Source organism: Chaetura pelagica, unplaced genomic scaffold (genome assembly GCF_000747805.2).
Source record: "Chaetura pelagica isolate M959 unplaced genomic scaffold, ChaPel_1.0 scaffold210, whole genome shotgun sequence".
NCBI classification, from domain to species: domain Eukaryota; kingdom Metazoa; phylum Chordata; class Aves; order Apodiformes; family Apodidae; genus Chaetura; species Chaetura pelagica.
The window spans coordinates 773,585-792,079 of NW_009951862.1; the positions used below are offsets into that span (position 1 = coordinate 773,585).

Below are 18,495 nucleotides of genomic sequence, written 5' to 3' on the forward strand. Positions count from 1 at the left end.
TGCTCCCTCCAAAAGATAGCAGAGGTACAATTAGTTCAGTCAGCAGTATCAGCAATGCCCTTGAGGTCCCGTGCTTCTGAAGACTAATGAAGAGGCACTGCTGGCTGTCAGGGAATGCAGGAGGAGACATTCATCTTGGTGGCAGCACCAGTTAAATCCACCAGGGTCACACACCAGGAGGACATAAGAATTCAGAACAGGCAACAAGTCGAAGCAGCTGACTGGTTTAACACTTCATTTTAGGGTTCTGTATCACAGAGAAAAGAGCAGCCATTTTCTGCTAGCCGTGTTGATGGGGAAGGGGATACAGAGCATCTGCATGATGGCAGAGGTGGATAAAGTACCTCAGTGCTTGGGTGCACATGTGCACTCTGGAAAGGTGGGCTTTTATGTTGATGGGGAAGGGGATACAGAGCAGCTGCGTGATGGCAGAGGTAGAGAAAGTACCTCAGTGTTTGGGTGTATGCACATGTGCACTCTGGAAAGGTGGGCTTTTTGGGGGCAGGGAACCTCAAAATACACAAACTGTTTCTTCCTAAAGTCAAGAGAAGGGCATTTGCTTAGCACACTGTGTCCCTAAGGCTCTGCTAAGCCTTCAAGGAAAGCTGCCTGACACGTGTGGGTGTATCCTTACCTTGGTCGTGGAATATCCTGAGCAGATACTGCAAGGAGCTCTTGCCCCTTATATCTCAGGGTTACATCCTGACAGAAAACAAACACTTCTACTTCCAAACAACAGGGTTTAAATCCTTCTAAAACATTTCCATCCCTGAGACATCACATTGAATTATACCAGTCACCGTCAAACATGTTAGCTAATCATCTGCCCTGTTTGGTGCCTCACTATAGAATTCAACCTTTCCCATCCCACAGAACTCCTGGTGTCATATGACTTCTAACACTGCAAACTCCTAGATATCAGAAGAGAAGAATATTGAAATGGAAGCTACAGTAAATATCCAGTATTCAACCTGTTAAGGAACGTGAGAGCAATACAAATAAAACTGCTTGTTTAGCAAAAAAAATAATTATCTGTAGTTCCTGTTTTGTCTTATTTGTATTGTATCCCTTAGGGAAAAAATAAAACTGAACTTATCAAATCCATTTTTTCCAGGTCTTCGTGTACCCTTAACTAAAAATGCTGCCAATCAATAGGTGTCAAGAATTATCACTGACTGTGGCCTTCCCATTTTAGATGTTTGAGAACTCATGACAAAAGTCTTGAAGGGCTTAACCTGCTAAGCACTGTTTATTGACAGGGAACTGGAGAGTATTTATTAACTTTGCAATACACTGTCAGACATTTATCTTCGCAGCCCTCACAACACACTTGTTGAGACTCAAGGGCCTGTTTCCTGGCAGGAACATCAGTGTGACACACACAGACGGTGCACACACCTAAGCAAATTTAAATGTAAGACAGTTATCCTGCAGAAATGAAATAACAGCATCCTTTGGAACAAAAAAGTACATGAAGCTTTGCTGTTTGAAAGACTATTGCAGCAATAGAAGCAAAACTTCTGGGAATTCTGGGAATTAATATTTCACTCCCTTGCAGAGATTCTCTAATAAAGCTATGGGCTTTTAGGAAACGCTCTCACAGGTCAACCTAGAAATCTGATGAAATCCTGCTCACTATTATAAGAAAGCACAGCCTAAGAAATTCATCCCAGAAAAATGAGATTCAAACCTACTGTGACTAGCAACAACCCAAGTCCTCCAAAATAATAAAAAAATACCTTGTAGGTCATTCTCCACAACAGCACTGGAAAGCACTTTCCTAACATCAATTTGTAAAACCTACTACAGACTTCTAAATTACCTGAAAATAATTCTTACAAGAAAAGCTGTGATGGAAAAGCAGCCAAATGTTTGAGCAGTATGATAGAAGTAAAGACTGCCAGAGTGTCCAGACTGAGACATACTTGCATGTGGCAGTCCAGTATAACTGCTTTTTGTTTCACATCCTTTTCAGTTGACACATTTTTTAAAAGTAGCTGAAGTATTTGAAGTACATGTCATATGATTTATATCCTGTACTTCTGCTTGAAGAAGCAGAAGTTGTATCACTGCAGCAATCCATTTGTCCTGTTTTTAATTAGTGCCATAAAGAAAACCACCACTTTTGTGGCATAGCATCACTAAGAAACTCCTTTATGAAAAAGACTATGTACAGGAAAATTGTGCACAGAGAAAGCTCATCTAAACCAGAACAAAAATTAAGTCGTGTTCCTCAGCAATATGTTTGGGGTTGTTCTCTTGACTACAACTCTCAGGCCCGACAAACTGACCTTAAAAGTGTCCAGTGCTCAATGTAATGCCTGCCTTCTGCAGTGTCCACCACCCATGACTCTAGAAAGATCTCCTGTTCCCTGATGAGAAGGAGCACAGCCCAGGAGCCATACACACACTACATCAGTAGACATGCAAGAACATAAAATAGCAACAGTAGAGACTAGCTTCCCTGAAATACTTCTTATTTCCTTACAGTCTGAATAACCCCTATGAATGAAAACGTGCCTTCAGCTTCACACAACTTCACTGAGCAAGCTTCTAGAGGGATGAAGAGACTTTGGTAACTCAGTACCACCAAAGTACAAATTCATCCAGGCAGCTGCACATGCTGCACTATGATACTCTGCCAATGGTGAAAAATACAGCACACACTTACAAAGCTTACAAGCAAAAGATTCCACACATTAAGGATCCACAGGTGGAAATGGGTGTTTTAGTTTAAATAGTACTAACCAAATATTAACACTCATGCAACTAAACAACTCAGAGAAATCTTTGGGATATTTGTGTCTTATGGAGAACTGAAGCCTTAGAATGGGGCATGCAAACAGATCACATGCTAGCAAACACGGTCCTGTAAATAAGGTGGTCTTCAGTGCTGTTCTCTCATGAAATCTGCATGTCATACAGGACAGGGACAAAGAAATACAGATTTGGTAACATTCAAATGACGAAATACCATTGGAGTGGTGATCTGGCTTCTTACCCATGAGTCCAAGCCGTAAAATGACTTATCACTCTCCTAGAGCAGAACATCAGACACCACATGAGGCTCTCAACGAACAGCAACTGGGGAAGTAGCAGCAGGAGCAGTTTCACTTCCAGGATCTAAGTCCAGTCAATCCAGTCCAAAGCACATTCCTTTGTCCATTCAATAACCATCATTTTTTCTATGCAATCACCTACAGAGTACCAGTTTATTTTGAATTGGTGGTGCATCAGGAGACAAGGATTTGAGTCCTGGGAGCTCCTACAAGAATGATGCCCTCCCTGGGAAAGCCACAGGCTCCTGCTGTAAGTCTATCCATACAGCCTTTGCTCCAAATGCCTTCAAGGAGCAGCCCTTGGGAAGTGCAGGGGACTGCAAAAAATATGCTCAAGCCTTGTGAAAAACAATGGACGAGTCTGAGCTTCCCACATCTCTATACTCAGCTCCTCCTAGTGCAGATGGGGTGCAGCAAGGTCACTCAAGCAGGAATCAAGCCTCACATCTGCAAATGATCACATGTGCAAATTGCTGTGCTCTCACATGCCTCTATTCTGCACCTCCATAGCAAAGGGTGACACCAAGTCTACTGACACACAGCTAGTCACCCAGCTGAGCTCTGTGTGAACAAAGACTACCTGTAATGGTACACCTGCATACAGGGATAAAAACCTCAGATTTCCTTTAAAAAGGAATACAGAATGAGATTTTAACTTCTAAATACAACTAGTCACAATCAGCAAATAAGACAATCACTTGAACAAACCTTCTCACGTAACTTTGCTGTCCATGCATACTTCCCATTAGAAAGGTATTTATTTAAACTGTCTTCTGTTTCTGCTGAGTGTGAAGCATTCCTCTGAGTGTGAGAGAACTTGTTAATAACCAGACATCACTAATCACCTTGTGGTCACACAGTACAGAATACTCCTGCACAGAACTGTGGCATGGGCCTTGTGCTGTACAGGAGACAGTTTCAATCCTCTAAATTAACTTTGTCAGCACAGCAAGAGGAAAAAAAAAAAAAAAGGAACAATTCTAAGTATTGAACCATGCCATGACTGAAGGAATGAACAGAATGTTTTCAAAATGCAAATTAAAGGCATCTGTATTTTAATTACAGCATGAAAACTGCAAGCTACTTGTCTCCACACACATTTCTGTCATTCATCTTCAGAGATGACGGCGTACAGAGAATTAGTTTCACAGTATAAACCTTCTCCCACATACATTCTTAATATAATTAGTGCACGTGTTTATTTACTGGTAATACATGCAAGTTTTCAGGCTGCCCACAGACATGAGAGACAAAAAGTGGACTTGTCACCATTGTCTTTGGGACTTTTAACTAAAATTCCTTCAACTCGTAACACAGAGAAAACAGAACCCATGAGCAGCATGAGCTTCAGCACCATACATTTATCACAATGTTCATTTAAGGGGACAAAATAAAAAAAAAACCCTGCAAATAGATTTTGTTGCTATGCAGCTGTTGGCTCTGGGCCTTCTAGTATTATCCTTACATAACCTCCTAACATCCTTGTAGTCCTCCTGAGTTGGCTGCCCCTTTCTTAAAGGTCATAAAGCCTCTGTTTTCCCCGAGTTCCAGTCAAAGCTCTCTGTTCAGCTACGCCAGTCTTGCTCCCTGCCAGCTTGTCTTTTGGCACATGGAGGGGGACAGGCAGCTCCTACACATTTAAGCTTTCCTTCTTGAAGAATGTCCAGCCTTCCTGGACTCCTTTTTCCATTCAGGACTGCCTCCCAAGGGACTTCGTTAACCAGACACCTAACCTGGCCAAAGTTTGTCCTCCAGGTGTACAAGGTGGTAAAAAGAAGGCTAGCAAATCACTTAATACACACCAAGTCACAAGAAGCACTCAGTTGACAGGGTAAAGTTCTTTAGACAAATCTACCTCTGGGGAAAACAAACAAACAAACAAAAACAACACCCAATCAAAAAAACACAACTGAAAATAAGTTTTGGGTTTCAGAGTGATGTTTGCATTCTTTAGACAAATCTACCTCCGGGAAAAAAAACAAACAAACAAAAAAACCAACACCCAATCAAAAAAACACAACTGTAAATAAGTTTTGGGTTTCAGAGTGATGTTTGCTGTTTATCCACCCACAGTGACCAGGGAGCATTCTTAAGTGATGGGACTGATGGCACCAAGCCCATGTGTTATACTGATAAACTGTTGATGCTGAATTATGGATTCCACTGTTAGCACAGGACACACTACTTCAGTGTCTATTAAAAATAATGACCAACTACACCTGCACTGCCATTATGCCACCCAGTGGTGCAGACCCTTGCCATGAACAACCATGCTTTATATTGACAAGTAAAAAACACACTGCTTTCCTGTGCTGCCCAGAGGTGAATGAAAAAATTATAAATGAAAGTATTAACAAATGAACATTTTTTTTCCTTTAAATCAAATCATTAATCACCTTCAGCTTCTGTTCCAGCAGAACAGACATGAACATTTGTCAGCAAGAACAAAACTGCAAAGAATTTTTACATGAAGTGGAATATCCTACCTGGAACAACTTCAAAAAGGAACTTCCCTGGACTTTCTTCATTGCAAGGATGCTCAATAACTCTGTTGCCAGGCAGAAAGATGGTGCCCTGAAGAAAAAAATAATAACAAACATGTGATTAAAAGTGTAATCCCACTTCCGATGGACTAATACTGCTTCTATTTGGGCTGGGATATACATGAATTTGTGGTGTTGTGCCTGGGAGACTGAGGATGGATTATCCCAAAAGCCAACATCATAGAGCCCCTTAATTAACTGAGGCATTCAATAATAACTTTACCGTTTGGGTTTTTTCATCTCTCAGGTTTTTTTCTACCATGTAGATTTCTGTACTAATCACATGTACTAATTCCACTGTGCTGCAGGGAAAATTCAAGACTAAAAGAAAGAGTCAGTTTGACCCTGCTGGTGAAAAGCTATGAAGTTGCATGTGTGAGACAGATGAGCTTCCTGGCTAGCCTTCCTGCCTATAGCCAAAGGATATGGGGGCAGAAGAGTAGCCTCAGTTTGGGGGATGCATACCCAGTTCCTGCTCTGAGCCTTCTCTCTGTACCATCCCAGGGAAGCACTAGAGAGGAAACATCCACTTCCCCCCACTGGCAGCACCAGCAGACCAGCAAGCTGCAAAACCACAGCAGGCACAGTTAAGAGTCCTGCTTAAAGGTGCATTTGCCACAGAAAGATAAAAGCCAGATCAGTTCTGCCATGGGCACTGAATGCCTTTATCACAACTTTACTACCTCAAACAGGCAGATGAGGAGTTTTAGCTGTGCAGTTGTTAACACTGGTTACCAAAAACAATCCCTGCAACCCTCAAAACATTTCTGGGGCTGCAGTGGAGCGAAGATCTAACTTCCCATCCTTCTCACCCCTTCCTCTTGCTGTTACGTGGGATGGATAGATTGCCTCTTTCCTCTGAGAGTTTTTTCCATTTTCAGGTATTACAGCTCCTCCTAGTACCATTTCCTCCTCAGTTAGCAGGCAGTCCCTAATGAAACTATTTTGGGATGGCTGTCCATGGATAAATTTTTCAAGTGGCTTCTGTAGCAGACCACTCCATCTCAGTGTGCCTACTTCAGTTTCCCTTTATGATTCAACTGCTCTGCCTCTCAGTTTCACAGCTCCAGGCCTGGAGTGGAAAGATTCCCATGGGAAAGGAAAGGGCCCAGTAAGCTCTGTCTTGGTAGCAACCTTGAATGCACACAGAAGTCCAAGTCCATAACACTAGCTGCTCTCTGGTGTTGAAGAGCACAGAGCCCAGACTAGCCCCAAAACAGAGACAAAACAAGACAGACAAAGAGTTTGCTTAATGAGAAAAGGGCCTTCTTGGGTTTTCCCCACTGTTTTCCTCCACTAAACACCATTATACTTTTCATTGAAAACAGATGAAACAGAACCTTCTGCTGAGGTGGTATTAGCAGCAAGTATTAGCAGTTGTGGGCAGCTCTCTCCACTTGCTGCATAAACAAATGTCATAAAAGCATTAAGGGTCTTGGTTCAATACCTTTACTGTAAGCCATTTTCCTTTGTTCCTGCTAGAAGCAGCAACCATGTGAAATACCTTATTGGGCAATAATAATATGATAGACAAAAATATGATCAGGAAAAGCTAAGTAACAAAATAGCTCAACTTCTCATATAAAAGCTGGAGAGAAAAATAGCAAATTCAAGGAATACATTTTTCTCAGAATTATGCAAGACCAGGTATAGGAATCTCTAAAAAAACATGAACTACATGTATTTTATGTCACATGTAATAGGCTGTTAAAACTGGTATAATTTTCTTGCCCACTTTAACTTGCAGCTTTAGCTTCTTTTACCAAAAATTAAAACTCTTATCCAGCACACAGATCAGTCTTTATGCTGAAGTAAATTTCACTGGCTCAGGAGCTTGTGCCAGTGAAGATATACAACATATTTCACCCAATCATACTTCCTCCTGTTCAGTTAAACAAAAATAGAAAATTAAGGACACCTAGCCTATGACACTGTAAGACACTACCAATTTATGGGACAGTAAATGAAAAATGCACTCAGCTTTGCTAATGTCAACTCATTAGTAACGGACATGCTGCAGTCTCATTACAGCGTGATGCTCTGTGATTCTTAGATGTAAAACCCTTTCAGTACTTAGAGTGAGCTGTCTTGGTGACAAGATTTTTCAGAACATAAGAACAAAAAAGTAATTACCGTTGTAACCTTAGTCCCTTCATTTCACAGATGAAAAATACTTGGTCTAGTAAAATGGCAGTTCATCTATTAAATAGTGTGAGACACTGGCCCAGGGTGCCCAGGGAAGCTGTGGCTGCCCCATCCCTGGCAGTGTTGAAGGGCAGGTTGGATGGGGCTCGGAGCAACCTGGGCTGGTGGGAGGTGTCCCTGCCCATGCAGGGGGGTTGGATTTAGATGACCTTACCATTCTATGATTCTATGAAAATGCAAAGCCTAAGCCACACATGACAGCTAAGTCACTATGCAGGAATCCAGACAGCAACATTGCACAGAGTAACACGTGATTTAAAAAGAAAACAATCTCAAATTATAATTTTACTGTCTGTTTTCAGAACTATCATTGGAAATATCACTGCACATTAAATACTTGAATATATATATGGGGGAGTGGTGATGTTTAAAATAAGAAAATAGCTTTGTTTTTGCAACATGCACCTGGATGCCCCAGACTAGTGGGGAAAGCCTGTGAGAGCGACTGCAGCTCTTTCACTTCCCATTCTGTCTGCTTTTGCAGCCTTCTGTCTGCCTCCAGCAACACTTCCCCTTCAGCAAGTTTTGCAGCTGTCCACATAACTGACCCAAGGCTATCTGGCATGTCTCTTTGCTTAGTTTCTCAGCAGCTGGGAGTGTGTTTCACACTCCTCATGTGGCACAGCCATGGTTGCCAGGTATTTGATAGGAATCATGTCTCTGCGAGTTCCCTCGTTCAGTTGCCTTCCTGGGCTCCAACAGGCACAACATCTGGCTCATCCTTACAGCTTGGATTATCCAAAGAGTACAGATTATCAGAGAGTTGCAAAGGTTCAACAAGTTAAAGCTCTGTTCTTCACCTTGAGTCTCTAATGACAGGGGGAAATAAGAGAAAACCAACTGTATCATCTTAGACACAAGACAGTAATGTGCATATAAAAGATGACGGGGATTTTCAGAGGAAATACACATTTTGACGTGGGTGACTTGGGCATGCAAATGTTCCAGAATTAGAAAACATCACATGTCTTTGTATCAAACTCTACAAATCATTCAAGTGCTTAAAAAAACCCAACAATCTCAACTTGAGAGTACAGACTGGAGAAGTTTAATATCCTGCTTTCAAAGAAGAAATGAAAAAGCCATTAGGGGAAAAGACACACAGTCCACAGAAATGCAGAAAAGAGGAGTGGAAGAAAATTGTGGCCCTGACCACAGTTCCTCTCCTGGCTCCCACTGCCATTCTGTTGGTGGGCTGTGCCAGGTCAGCAGAGCTCATGCTGTGAAATGCCTACATTGTTTTTAATTTTCCAACACCTCTGTCCTTACCAAGGCAGCTGTGCTTCTCTAGCTGAATGCTGAGGGTGACTCACAAGATGCAGAAGTCTGAGTTGCTCAAGAAGCACTGGCCTTTTCCCTAACCAGAGTATCAAGCCCACTTTCAAAGGAGCTTCTCACACACATGACTTTCATTACAGTACACTGTCACTTCAAAGATCACCTAAAGGGCAGAGTAACAACAGTTTTGTTTCAATTAAAAATCTGCATATATGAACCCTTTAAGTGAAGGCAAATTACTACTCAGTTTTAAAAGTGCCTGATAAAATAATGCAGCGCAGCAAGAATAACAGCAATCTACTTTGGGTTAGAGTCACAGGCATTCCAGCCTTGCTCAAAGAGAAGTTTTACCCCACACTGGTCCCCTGCAACACTTTCAGCATCATTCAGCAGATTCACTTTGTGAGGAAGCATGGAAGAGAGGGCAGGATGGCCACCATGCAAGTCCTTCATGATAACTGGCTGATAAGAGGGTATTTATGTTTTGCACACTCTTCTGTTTTCTGTAATACTCAGTAACAGTGAAGCAACCCTGTGCCTCTTTATTTTAATTACTCTTCCTCAGGTACTTTCCCCTGCCTTGTTTGAACTACTGCTTCTGAAGCAGACGTACCACCGAATTCAAGAAGCAAGCAATTCAATTCAATTGTCCAAGCAAGCTCAAGAAACAAGGACTTCCCATGCCTTTAAGATGCTAACTGGCAACTTGAAGACAAATAGATGATTTTTAATACCAATGGAAAAGCTTTAATCATAAAGCATTACTTAACTTAACTGGCTTAACTGATCTATTTCCTTTCTTGTAGTTTGTCCTTTAATTCAGAAGTCCATGGTATCAGCACTTATATCAAATGTTCTTCACAGAATCTCAGAAGGGTGGGGGTTGGAAGGGACCTCTAGAGACCATCTAGTCCAACCCCCCTGCTAGAGCAGGATCCCCTAGAGCAGATCACACAGGAACACATCCAGGTGGGTTTGGAATGTCTCCAGGGATGGAGACTACACAACCTCCCTGGTTGTGCAGCCCTTCTTGCCTTTCCAACTTCAATGATTTATGAAAGATCACCGAATTCTACTTCAGCTTTAAGATAAGTGCTGCATTTGCATATTTGTTTTTCTTGTTTCACAGGCAACTCTTCTGAGGAATTTTTCTCTGGTACTTTTGTGCAGCTTCAGTTAACATAAAGGATCTTCACATAGTTCCTCTTTGTCTGTTGCTAGGGGTTGGTTAACCACAACAACACAGAAGCAACTGAGTTGGTTTGGCAACAAAGGTTTCCAGAGTTTTATCCTTGCCAGAGTGTGGTACCTAAAGAAATGCAACCCAGCTACTCATACCTCTCTGCAAGGAGGCTCCCAGACCAGCTGGACTAGGTTGATCAGGAAAAACAAAGTCCTCAGAAATAGTGCTAAGGTCAGCAGCCCATGATCAACTGCTATTCGCCTCGCCAAGCACTCTCACTGCCTAGGTGACAGCAGACTCTAAATGTCCCCCACAGCTCTTAGAAAACGTTTGCTCAGAGAGGTAGAAAGGGGTGAAGATGAATCAGCTCTCAAAGAGGCAGGAAGGTTATCCACCAGGAAGGAAGCAGCTGATGAGGAGGATTAAGAGGCAGAAAGGATCTTTGGGTTACACATCTTTTATCTGACTCATGGCCATGTACAACACATCACTGTTGTGTGGCTCCTTTTTTCACTGTTGCTGTTTCTGAAAAGTCTTGAGTGTCACAATTAAGAAAACTGTGCACTTTGACTTGGATAGCATCTTAAACTGAAAAATACCTCATTTAGTGGGTAACACACTAGTATTTACAAGGTTGCAACCTGAAAGGTACCCACTGTATTTCACAGGGAAGTCTGTTAATCAACCCAGATTAAATAATATACCTGATATATATAAGGACATGCACAGGGATACAGACATGCATAGTTCTACATGGACACGTACTGTAAATTGATGAAATTTGCTGCAGAGCAAAGGATAATGTGAGCACATAAGCTCCTGCAACTTAACTTATAAATCCTCATTCCTCACATAATTACTTTTTTGCCTTTAAACTATCACTAAGTAGACTACCTCAAGTCAAAGCCAGACCTTTGCATTGTCAGGAACCTGCAGACATGAGGTGAGGAGGTAAATTTATAGCACAGGCAGAAATCCCCTTAAATGGAGGTCAATAATGAAACCCACACTGTGCTTACATACAGCAGTTTGACTGCAGCAACCACCTACAAATCTGACTTGATTTCCACCACCTCAATGTATTTCCAAGATCCCAGTAAAATAAGTTGCTGCAAAAGGGCAGTTTAAGAACCTAGGCAGAAATGCCTGTATTTCAAACCAGGACCGGGGCCAGTTAACCAGCTGGCTCCAGCGCAGGATCATTCCTGGGGAAGAGGCAAAGAACTGCCTCAGCTGTCTTTATCTGAGCAAAGCCCAGCAGATCCTGAACATCCTTGGCCCTGCAGCACAGCATGACCCAGCAGCCTTCACAACACTGGCTGTCGTGGCTTGGCTTGCTTTACCCAGTGCAGGGCTTCTGGTTTGCTTTCACACCTTGCATAGGTTTGCTGTTACTGCATATCATGAAAGCAAATGTACTTGCAGAGCCTCAGTTCTCTTAGCATGTTCTGCCAGTGGCCAGCTCTTTGCTTCACATTCACTGGCCTCTCTCTCCAATTAAATAACAAAAGTTGATTTCAAAACAGTTCAGTCATTCCTGTTCATAGAATCATAGAATGTGGGGGGTTGTAAAGGACCTTTCAAGGTCATGTAGTCCAACCCCTCTGCAGTGCATCTGCAGGGACCTTTTTAACTAGATCAGATCCTTGTCAAGCCTGACCTTGAATGTCTCCAGGGATGGGGCCTCCACCACCTCTCTGGGCAAATCTATCCTGGGATCCACCACCCTCATTCTGAAGAATTTCTTCCTAATGTCTAATCTAAATCTATCCTGCTCTAGTTTAAGACCATTCCTCTTCATCCTACCACTACCCTCTCTGATGAAAAGCCCCTCCTCCCCAGCTTTCCTGGAGCCCCTTCAGGCACTGGAAGGTGCTCTAAGGTCTCCCTGGAGCCTTCTCTTCTCCAGGCTGAACACCCCAACTCTCTCAGCCTGTCTCCAGAGCAGAGCTGCTCCAGCCCTCTGATCATTTTTGTGCCCTTCTCGAGACTGTCTCCAGGAGCTGTGTGTCCTTCTCATGCTGAGGGCTCCAGAGCAGGACACAGCACTCCAGGTGGGGTCTCACCAGAGCAGAGGGGGAGGATCCCCTCCCTTGACCTGCTGGCCACACTGCTTTTGATGCAGCCCAGGATGTGACTGGCCCTCTGGGGCCAGCAATTCCTGTTACTGTCCTATAGTTACAATCTATCAAGTAATTTGGTGTGATTACTTAGCAACAAATCCATGGATGGGTAGTTACCATAAGCAGGCCTAAAAGGTTATAACTGTGACTCAAGCAGTGTAACTGCTCTTACTACTAATCTCTGTTGGTGTTTTGAAGGTACATAATTGCTGTTCTTTAGTTCAAATGGGTAGTATTTTTTCTAGAGATCTCTTATCCCCCACATACATTATGCGTTTTAAATCCTACTGCTAAACTACATAAAGAAAAAAAGTTTAAGGATTTTACTGTTATATCTACATACTGTCAAGTTTTCTAGCACATCTGACAATAGTTGGACAACAACAAACAAGTTAATAAAGAAAATAAAGGAACTAAATGCTCTTTTATAATCTTTTTCATGATAAGATTTTTTCAAAATTTTTGCTCTAAGAGTGGATTTTTATACCACTTAAGAAACCAAAGATCTGGAAGAAGTACAATTACCACAGGACATCATGTATTCTTTGTCTTGGAGTTACTGCAACCATTTCTAGTTCTGCAGTATGCACAGAAACCTCTATCATATTCAAGGCACTGGGGGTGGAGGGGGAGATGGGAAGGGAGGCTATTCAGATTTTAGTGGATATGTAACATGCCAAGAATGAGGACAAAGAAATTACAAAAGCAACAGGGCTGGCTGGATAAAATTCAGTTGGTACACAGCATACATTTTTCTGGCATGAATTTCACTGCATTTGACATTTTCTTGCCCCACTGTGTTAACACATTACCCGAGTTTGTTTCTGGTGGAGAATGAGAATTCCTGTTAGCTCTCAGAAACTCCAGAAACAGGAGTATAAAGGAGATTTTTTTTCTTTACCTAGGGCAAGGTTAATTTTGTAAACAAGAAGCAAATTCACCTCTGTAGTGATGAATAGCATACACACTATTTGCCTGGCACTGAGCACCAAAGCATTTATTCTGACACAAGGAAGAGCACTGGCAATTTTACTAGGATGTGATTACAGCTTCTTTGAAGATTTTTCTTACTTTCCTGCCACAATTTTAACTTAATAGTTGACTGCCTCTGTCTGCTGGAGAGAAGCTTCTTTCTTTAAAAATGAAACAATCTTGGCTTATGTAGCTACTAGAAAAAAAATAACCCTTTTATCTTCCACAGGAGAAAAAGTTGAGTTAAGCTGTAACACCACAAAAAAGTAAGTTTGCCTAAAACCAGAGGCTTGATACAGGCATATTGCATGCCTATGATTTTTATTTCTCTAGTAAGGGCAGATGAGAAGCGTGATGATTTCCTGAACATGACTGAAACCATGTCTGACATCATTAAAAGCTTTTTGTCTTTCTCCATCTGTTTCCCAGCACCAACCTCTCCACCTCACGTCACTACATTTTGATCAACAGACAACAATAGTAACAGGCATTACTTAATTACTGTAGAATGAAAAAACCTTACTTCCAGTAATCCTAATCAATAAAAAATTAGCTTATTTGATAAAACTATTTTCCCCAAGGAAAAAAGCCAATAAAACAGAAAGCATCAGAACACAGAGGAACAAGCCTTGCTTTACAGATCTTTTTTGCAAATTCACTGACTTCAAGCTCTGATAAACCTAGGCCAACTTCACTACTCTGCACTTATAAAACCTTCTAAAAAGACAAAACTGGGCTCTTTAATCTGAAAACTCAAACTACAAAAATTATGTATAAGTATACAAAATGCCACCTTGTCCAGTGTGAACAGAAGAAAAAGTAAACAGAGAGCACAGCCTGGAGAATGAGGTCTTCAGCTCTGAAGCACTTTAAATACAGATAAAGAGGAGTATTCATCAGGAATGACTAACATAAAACTGTTCTTGCTTTAAAAAAAAAATAAAAAATTCACATCAGTTTGTTGGGGTTTTTTGTTTTATTGCTTCCAGTTGTAAAATCCTTGCTAATCTCAAAACACAGGGTTTTTTTTCCAGGAAAGCTATATATGGCCAAGAATCCCACCTGAGGACAATTCATTTCCAGGTCAGTATGTAGTACAGGTTGAAGCTGCTGCAAATTTCCTAGAAATAACACATGAAGTCAGTTTTTTGCAGCAGAAGTACAGAGAGGTGGCAGAAATATATTGGTTCCCTATGGAAATATTTTAGAACTTAATGGCAAGGGCTGCCTTTCTTTTCCAAGCTTTTTTTAATGCCTGTATTGCTTGTTGTTTCAACATCCACACATTGTTTATATTTTGTCTATATGGTAAATATTTGATGGCATGGCCTACAAGTGCTACTGCACTAAAAATACCACACTGACACAAATGAAAGAGCTGATTTAGCTTTCTGGCATCTAGTTTAAGATACCAGATACACTGTTGGCCCTTGTCTAAGGGATTACATTAATTAGCAGTGATCCTGTGTCAGAGAGACTGGGATCATGTCTTCTGTGCTATCTGAACAACTAATACAACTGGAAAACTCAGATTCACTGAGTACAAAATACTTTTCAAGTAGTACAGTTTGTGCACTGTAGATTTTTTCCAGCTTTTACTTTCAGTCTGCTTCCATTCTGTGATATCATTTCCATTTTAAGACTGGACATCTCATTTTTTCATCTTTATAACTGATCTGAATCACACATTTTTAAAGCTTTTGAGTAAGAAACAGCTAGAATTCATGTCAAGTACTAGTTACGTGTTGAGAAGTATCATTAAATATTTTTATTAAGCAACCTAAACATTGAGCAGAGAATTCTGGCTAAAATCTGCCTTAGGACCTGAGCTGTGATACTTGATAGATGCAAGCACACAAAACACTGACATGGTTTATAAACATACTAAGTCTACCAGGGAAAGCTGATGCTTTTGGCAACACAAAACAAGCCTACAGGAAAGCTGGGGAGGGGCTTTTCATCAGAGAAGATAGTGACAGGACAAGGGGTGATGGTTTTAAACTGAGAGAGGGGAGATTCAGGTTAGATATAAGGAAGAAATTTTTCACCATAAGGCGGATGAGGAACTGGAATGGGTTGCCCAGGGAGGTTGTTGATGTCCCATCCCTGGAGGTTTTTAAGGCCAGGTTGGATGAGGTTTTGTGCAGCCTGATGTAGTGGTGGGGTTCCCTGCTCATGGCAGGGAGGTTGGAACATGAACTTTAAGGACCCTTCCAACCTTAATGATTCTGTGATTCTAAGATGTTCTGAAAACTAGACTCTTGGGCAAAACAGGTACACACATAAACATATATATGAATGAAAACACTTTCACAACTTGAGGTGGAATAATGGAGAGACAGTGTAAATCTGTTATTTTCACTCAAGTTATTACATGTTGCTATAGGTGAATTTGCCTTAATGCTTTCCTATGTGCTGGGAAAGAAGGGAGGAAGAGCTCAGTAGAATATCGAATATTCTCAGGTTTCACTGATTAAAAAAAAAAAAAAAAAGTGTTTTACATTATATTTATGGAAGTATGCTCAGAATACAATCTGTTACTCCCTCTGTATCCAGAATGCCCCAGGACTCACTTCTGGACCTTACCAAGGACCGTAAAGAGGCTGACTTTTTGAATTAAAGAGGTTGTTTAAAAATAGCCAGTACTTTTCAAGATTATGCTGTCTCAAAAATCACATTTACTTCATTGAGAAAAAGCACAAATTCACATTGTGAAAGTCTTACTTACTTCTCCCAGTAACTCTGAAGGTGTTTTATAACATTCTGTAAAGGTACAGCAAGTAACTAAGTGCACTTGGGTTTTCTACAGCTTTTTATGGGCTTTCATATTTAAATATCAAACCATCTTTTACATATTTTTCTATATGACAGTGTGATGAGCTTTCTGTAGAGCTGCTGGGAGGGGGGGGGGGGCCTTGCAGCCTGCCAGACAGTCTAGGGTAAAAATGGATTCAGTGTGACTGAAGGCCAACATTATTAACTGCACTGTAGCAGCTGCTCTGTTCCCCACCATATTAATATAAATAGTTTAGATTCCATGTTGCTATTTTAATAAATTACGAAAATATAAATGACCATGAAGGTCTTCACGGTCTGCAGGAGAGACTGCAGTATCTCTCACAAAAGCCAAGGGTAAACTGCAATTCATGCAAGAGGAGAACCAAGACAAAGGTCACACAGCAGGTGAACAGACAGAAAACTTTTCTGGCAAACACTAATACTCCAGCCACCAGACTGCTCCCTGCCTGCAGTTACTGTTGAAAAGGGGCCTTTCCCACAACTAACAAGAAAAAAAACAGTTCATACAGTCATCTGCTGTCAACATTCTGGAATCTGCTTTTTTGAAAGAGGGACAGCTCCTGAAGTTTTAGGCCTTTTTAGATGCGTGTTGCTTTTCTTCAAAGCAAAATCTGTTAGTCCACCAATCTGCAAGTGAAAGTGTTTACTCTGGAACCTGACCAGAAGTGGCCCCATTCTCTGGCATGCTCACAGCTACAGAGCACACTGACTACAGCTAGAGGCTGGGATCCCCACGGGAAACCAAGGAACTGTGTAGGACACAGCAAGAAAAAGGGATAGTGGGTCTCAAATTTAGAGCTGCTTGAAAAAACAAGTCACATTATTTTGTCTCATGGGACAAAATATAATTCACCCAAAAGACAGACAGAGAAGCTCCCAAATGCCAATCTCACACTTGAGATGTTGGCTCAAGGCTGCTTCAAAACCTGTCTAAGTTGGAATGGACATTGAAGGTAATTAATGAGGTTTTGTTATTATTTTAAGGGTTTAATTTCTTGACTCATGTGTTGCTACTGCTGTTATAGATCAAGTCATTACTTAGCCTCCCTTCCTCAGAGATCTCCTCACTACTTCCTCCCTTGCTTGCTCCCTTCTACCTCCTTACCAACTCCTTTTACTTCTTTTAGCACCTTCCTGCCTTCTACAACAGAGAGCTTCTGCCTGCCCACTGCACACCTTATCTCAAAGCTGAGTATAATTTACTCAGTAAGAGACGTTTTCCAAATCAGAGTATGTGAAAGACACTCAAGGAATGACATTACAAGCATCCTGGACAGAAAAAAAAGAGTGATCATGCACTGAAGAGCATAGGAAAAAGGATTTTAGTAAATTGTAACTTTCCAAACCATTGCAAATTTAAGGCCCAGAAGCAACACACTTAACTCATTGTGGTAAAAAACCAGCAGAAATTTTCTGCAGGTGCTCAGAGGATGGCAATTTTCCTTACCCAAATGTATCAGGTCTGACATAATTCCATATCTCCTAATACCCCTCTTAAAACAGAAAGGAAACTTCAGTGAACCTTTCTCCTGCTGCTGCAAAAAAACCCCTCCACTAAGAAAGACATTCCAAGGCACTCAAAAGCTTTTTCTCGCTTACACAGAGAACTATAACAACATCCTAGTACATTTTTGTCTTGCCTGAGAAACTTATCTTGCATTTACAAAATCCAGAGGACATTTCCTATTCATGGCACAACATGAGCTTGGGCATCATTTTGCTCCTGACAAAACACCAGATCCCTCTGGCTTTGAACAAAAAGCCCATCCTCAAAACTGAGCTGCACAAAAGCAACATTTTTCTGTTAAATAACAAACAGTTCATTAAAATCTTCAACAGGTGGCAGGTTTGGCAGCTCCACTGTGTGTAGACTCCAGACAGATTTATCATGCCTTTCATTTTACAACATTCATGTGAACACATCTGTCGAGACAAATTATCTTGTTCACAAAAGCACCCTGTTCAAGGTTGCTGTTTGAACTGGTACATCAATCAAATGATGCTGCAACAATTTTGACAATCACTATTCTCTTTGATAGCTCTGGAGCTCTCTTCAATAGTGTCCTATTCCAATTTTAGACATTTTGATATTTTAGTCAACAACCATGAAGGCAACACTGAAAGTAAGTGGTTAACTCCTTTAATGGAGCTGGACAGATACCCCAAGGAAAGCAGACAGTTGCAGGTGTACTACTTCTGAATGTGCCCCAGAACAATTCAAGAAGAGGCATCTAGACTCACAGGCAGATTTTGGATTTGGATCTGCGGTTGATATGAAATACTGCTTTTATGCAAAAGCAAGATTTCAGCCATTCCAAGGCTTTTGACTGATC

The 18,495-nt window shown here is 41.3% G+C and overlaps 1 protein-coding gene across 2 annotated transcripts in view; it reads right to left on the reverse strand.

Moving 5' to 3' along the window:
- Positions 1-18,495, reverse strand: part of ARHGAP24 (Rho GTPase activating protein 24) — a 162,276-nt gene that overhangs the window by 118,101 nt on the left and 25,680 nt on the right. For both annotated transcript variants that reach the window (XM_009993649.1, XM_009993656.1), the window contains exon 2: positions 5,546-5,633. In XM_009993649.1, the coding sequence (XP_009991951.1) occupies positions 5,546-5,633 (88 nt within the window). The remainder of the gene's footprint in view (positions 1-5,545; positions 5,634-18,495) is intronic.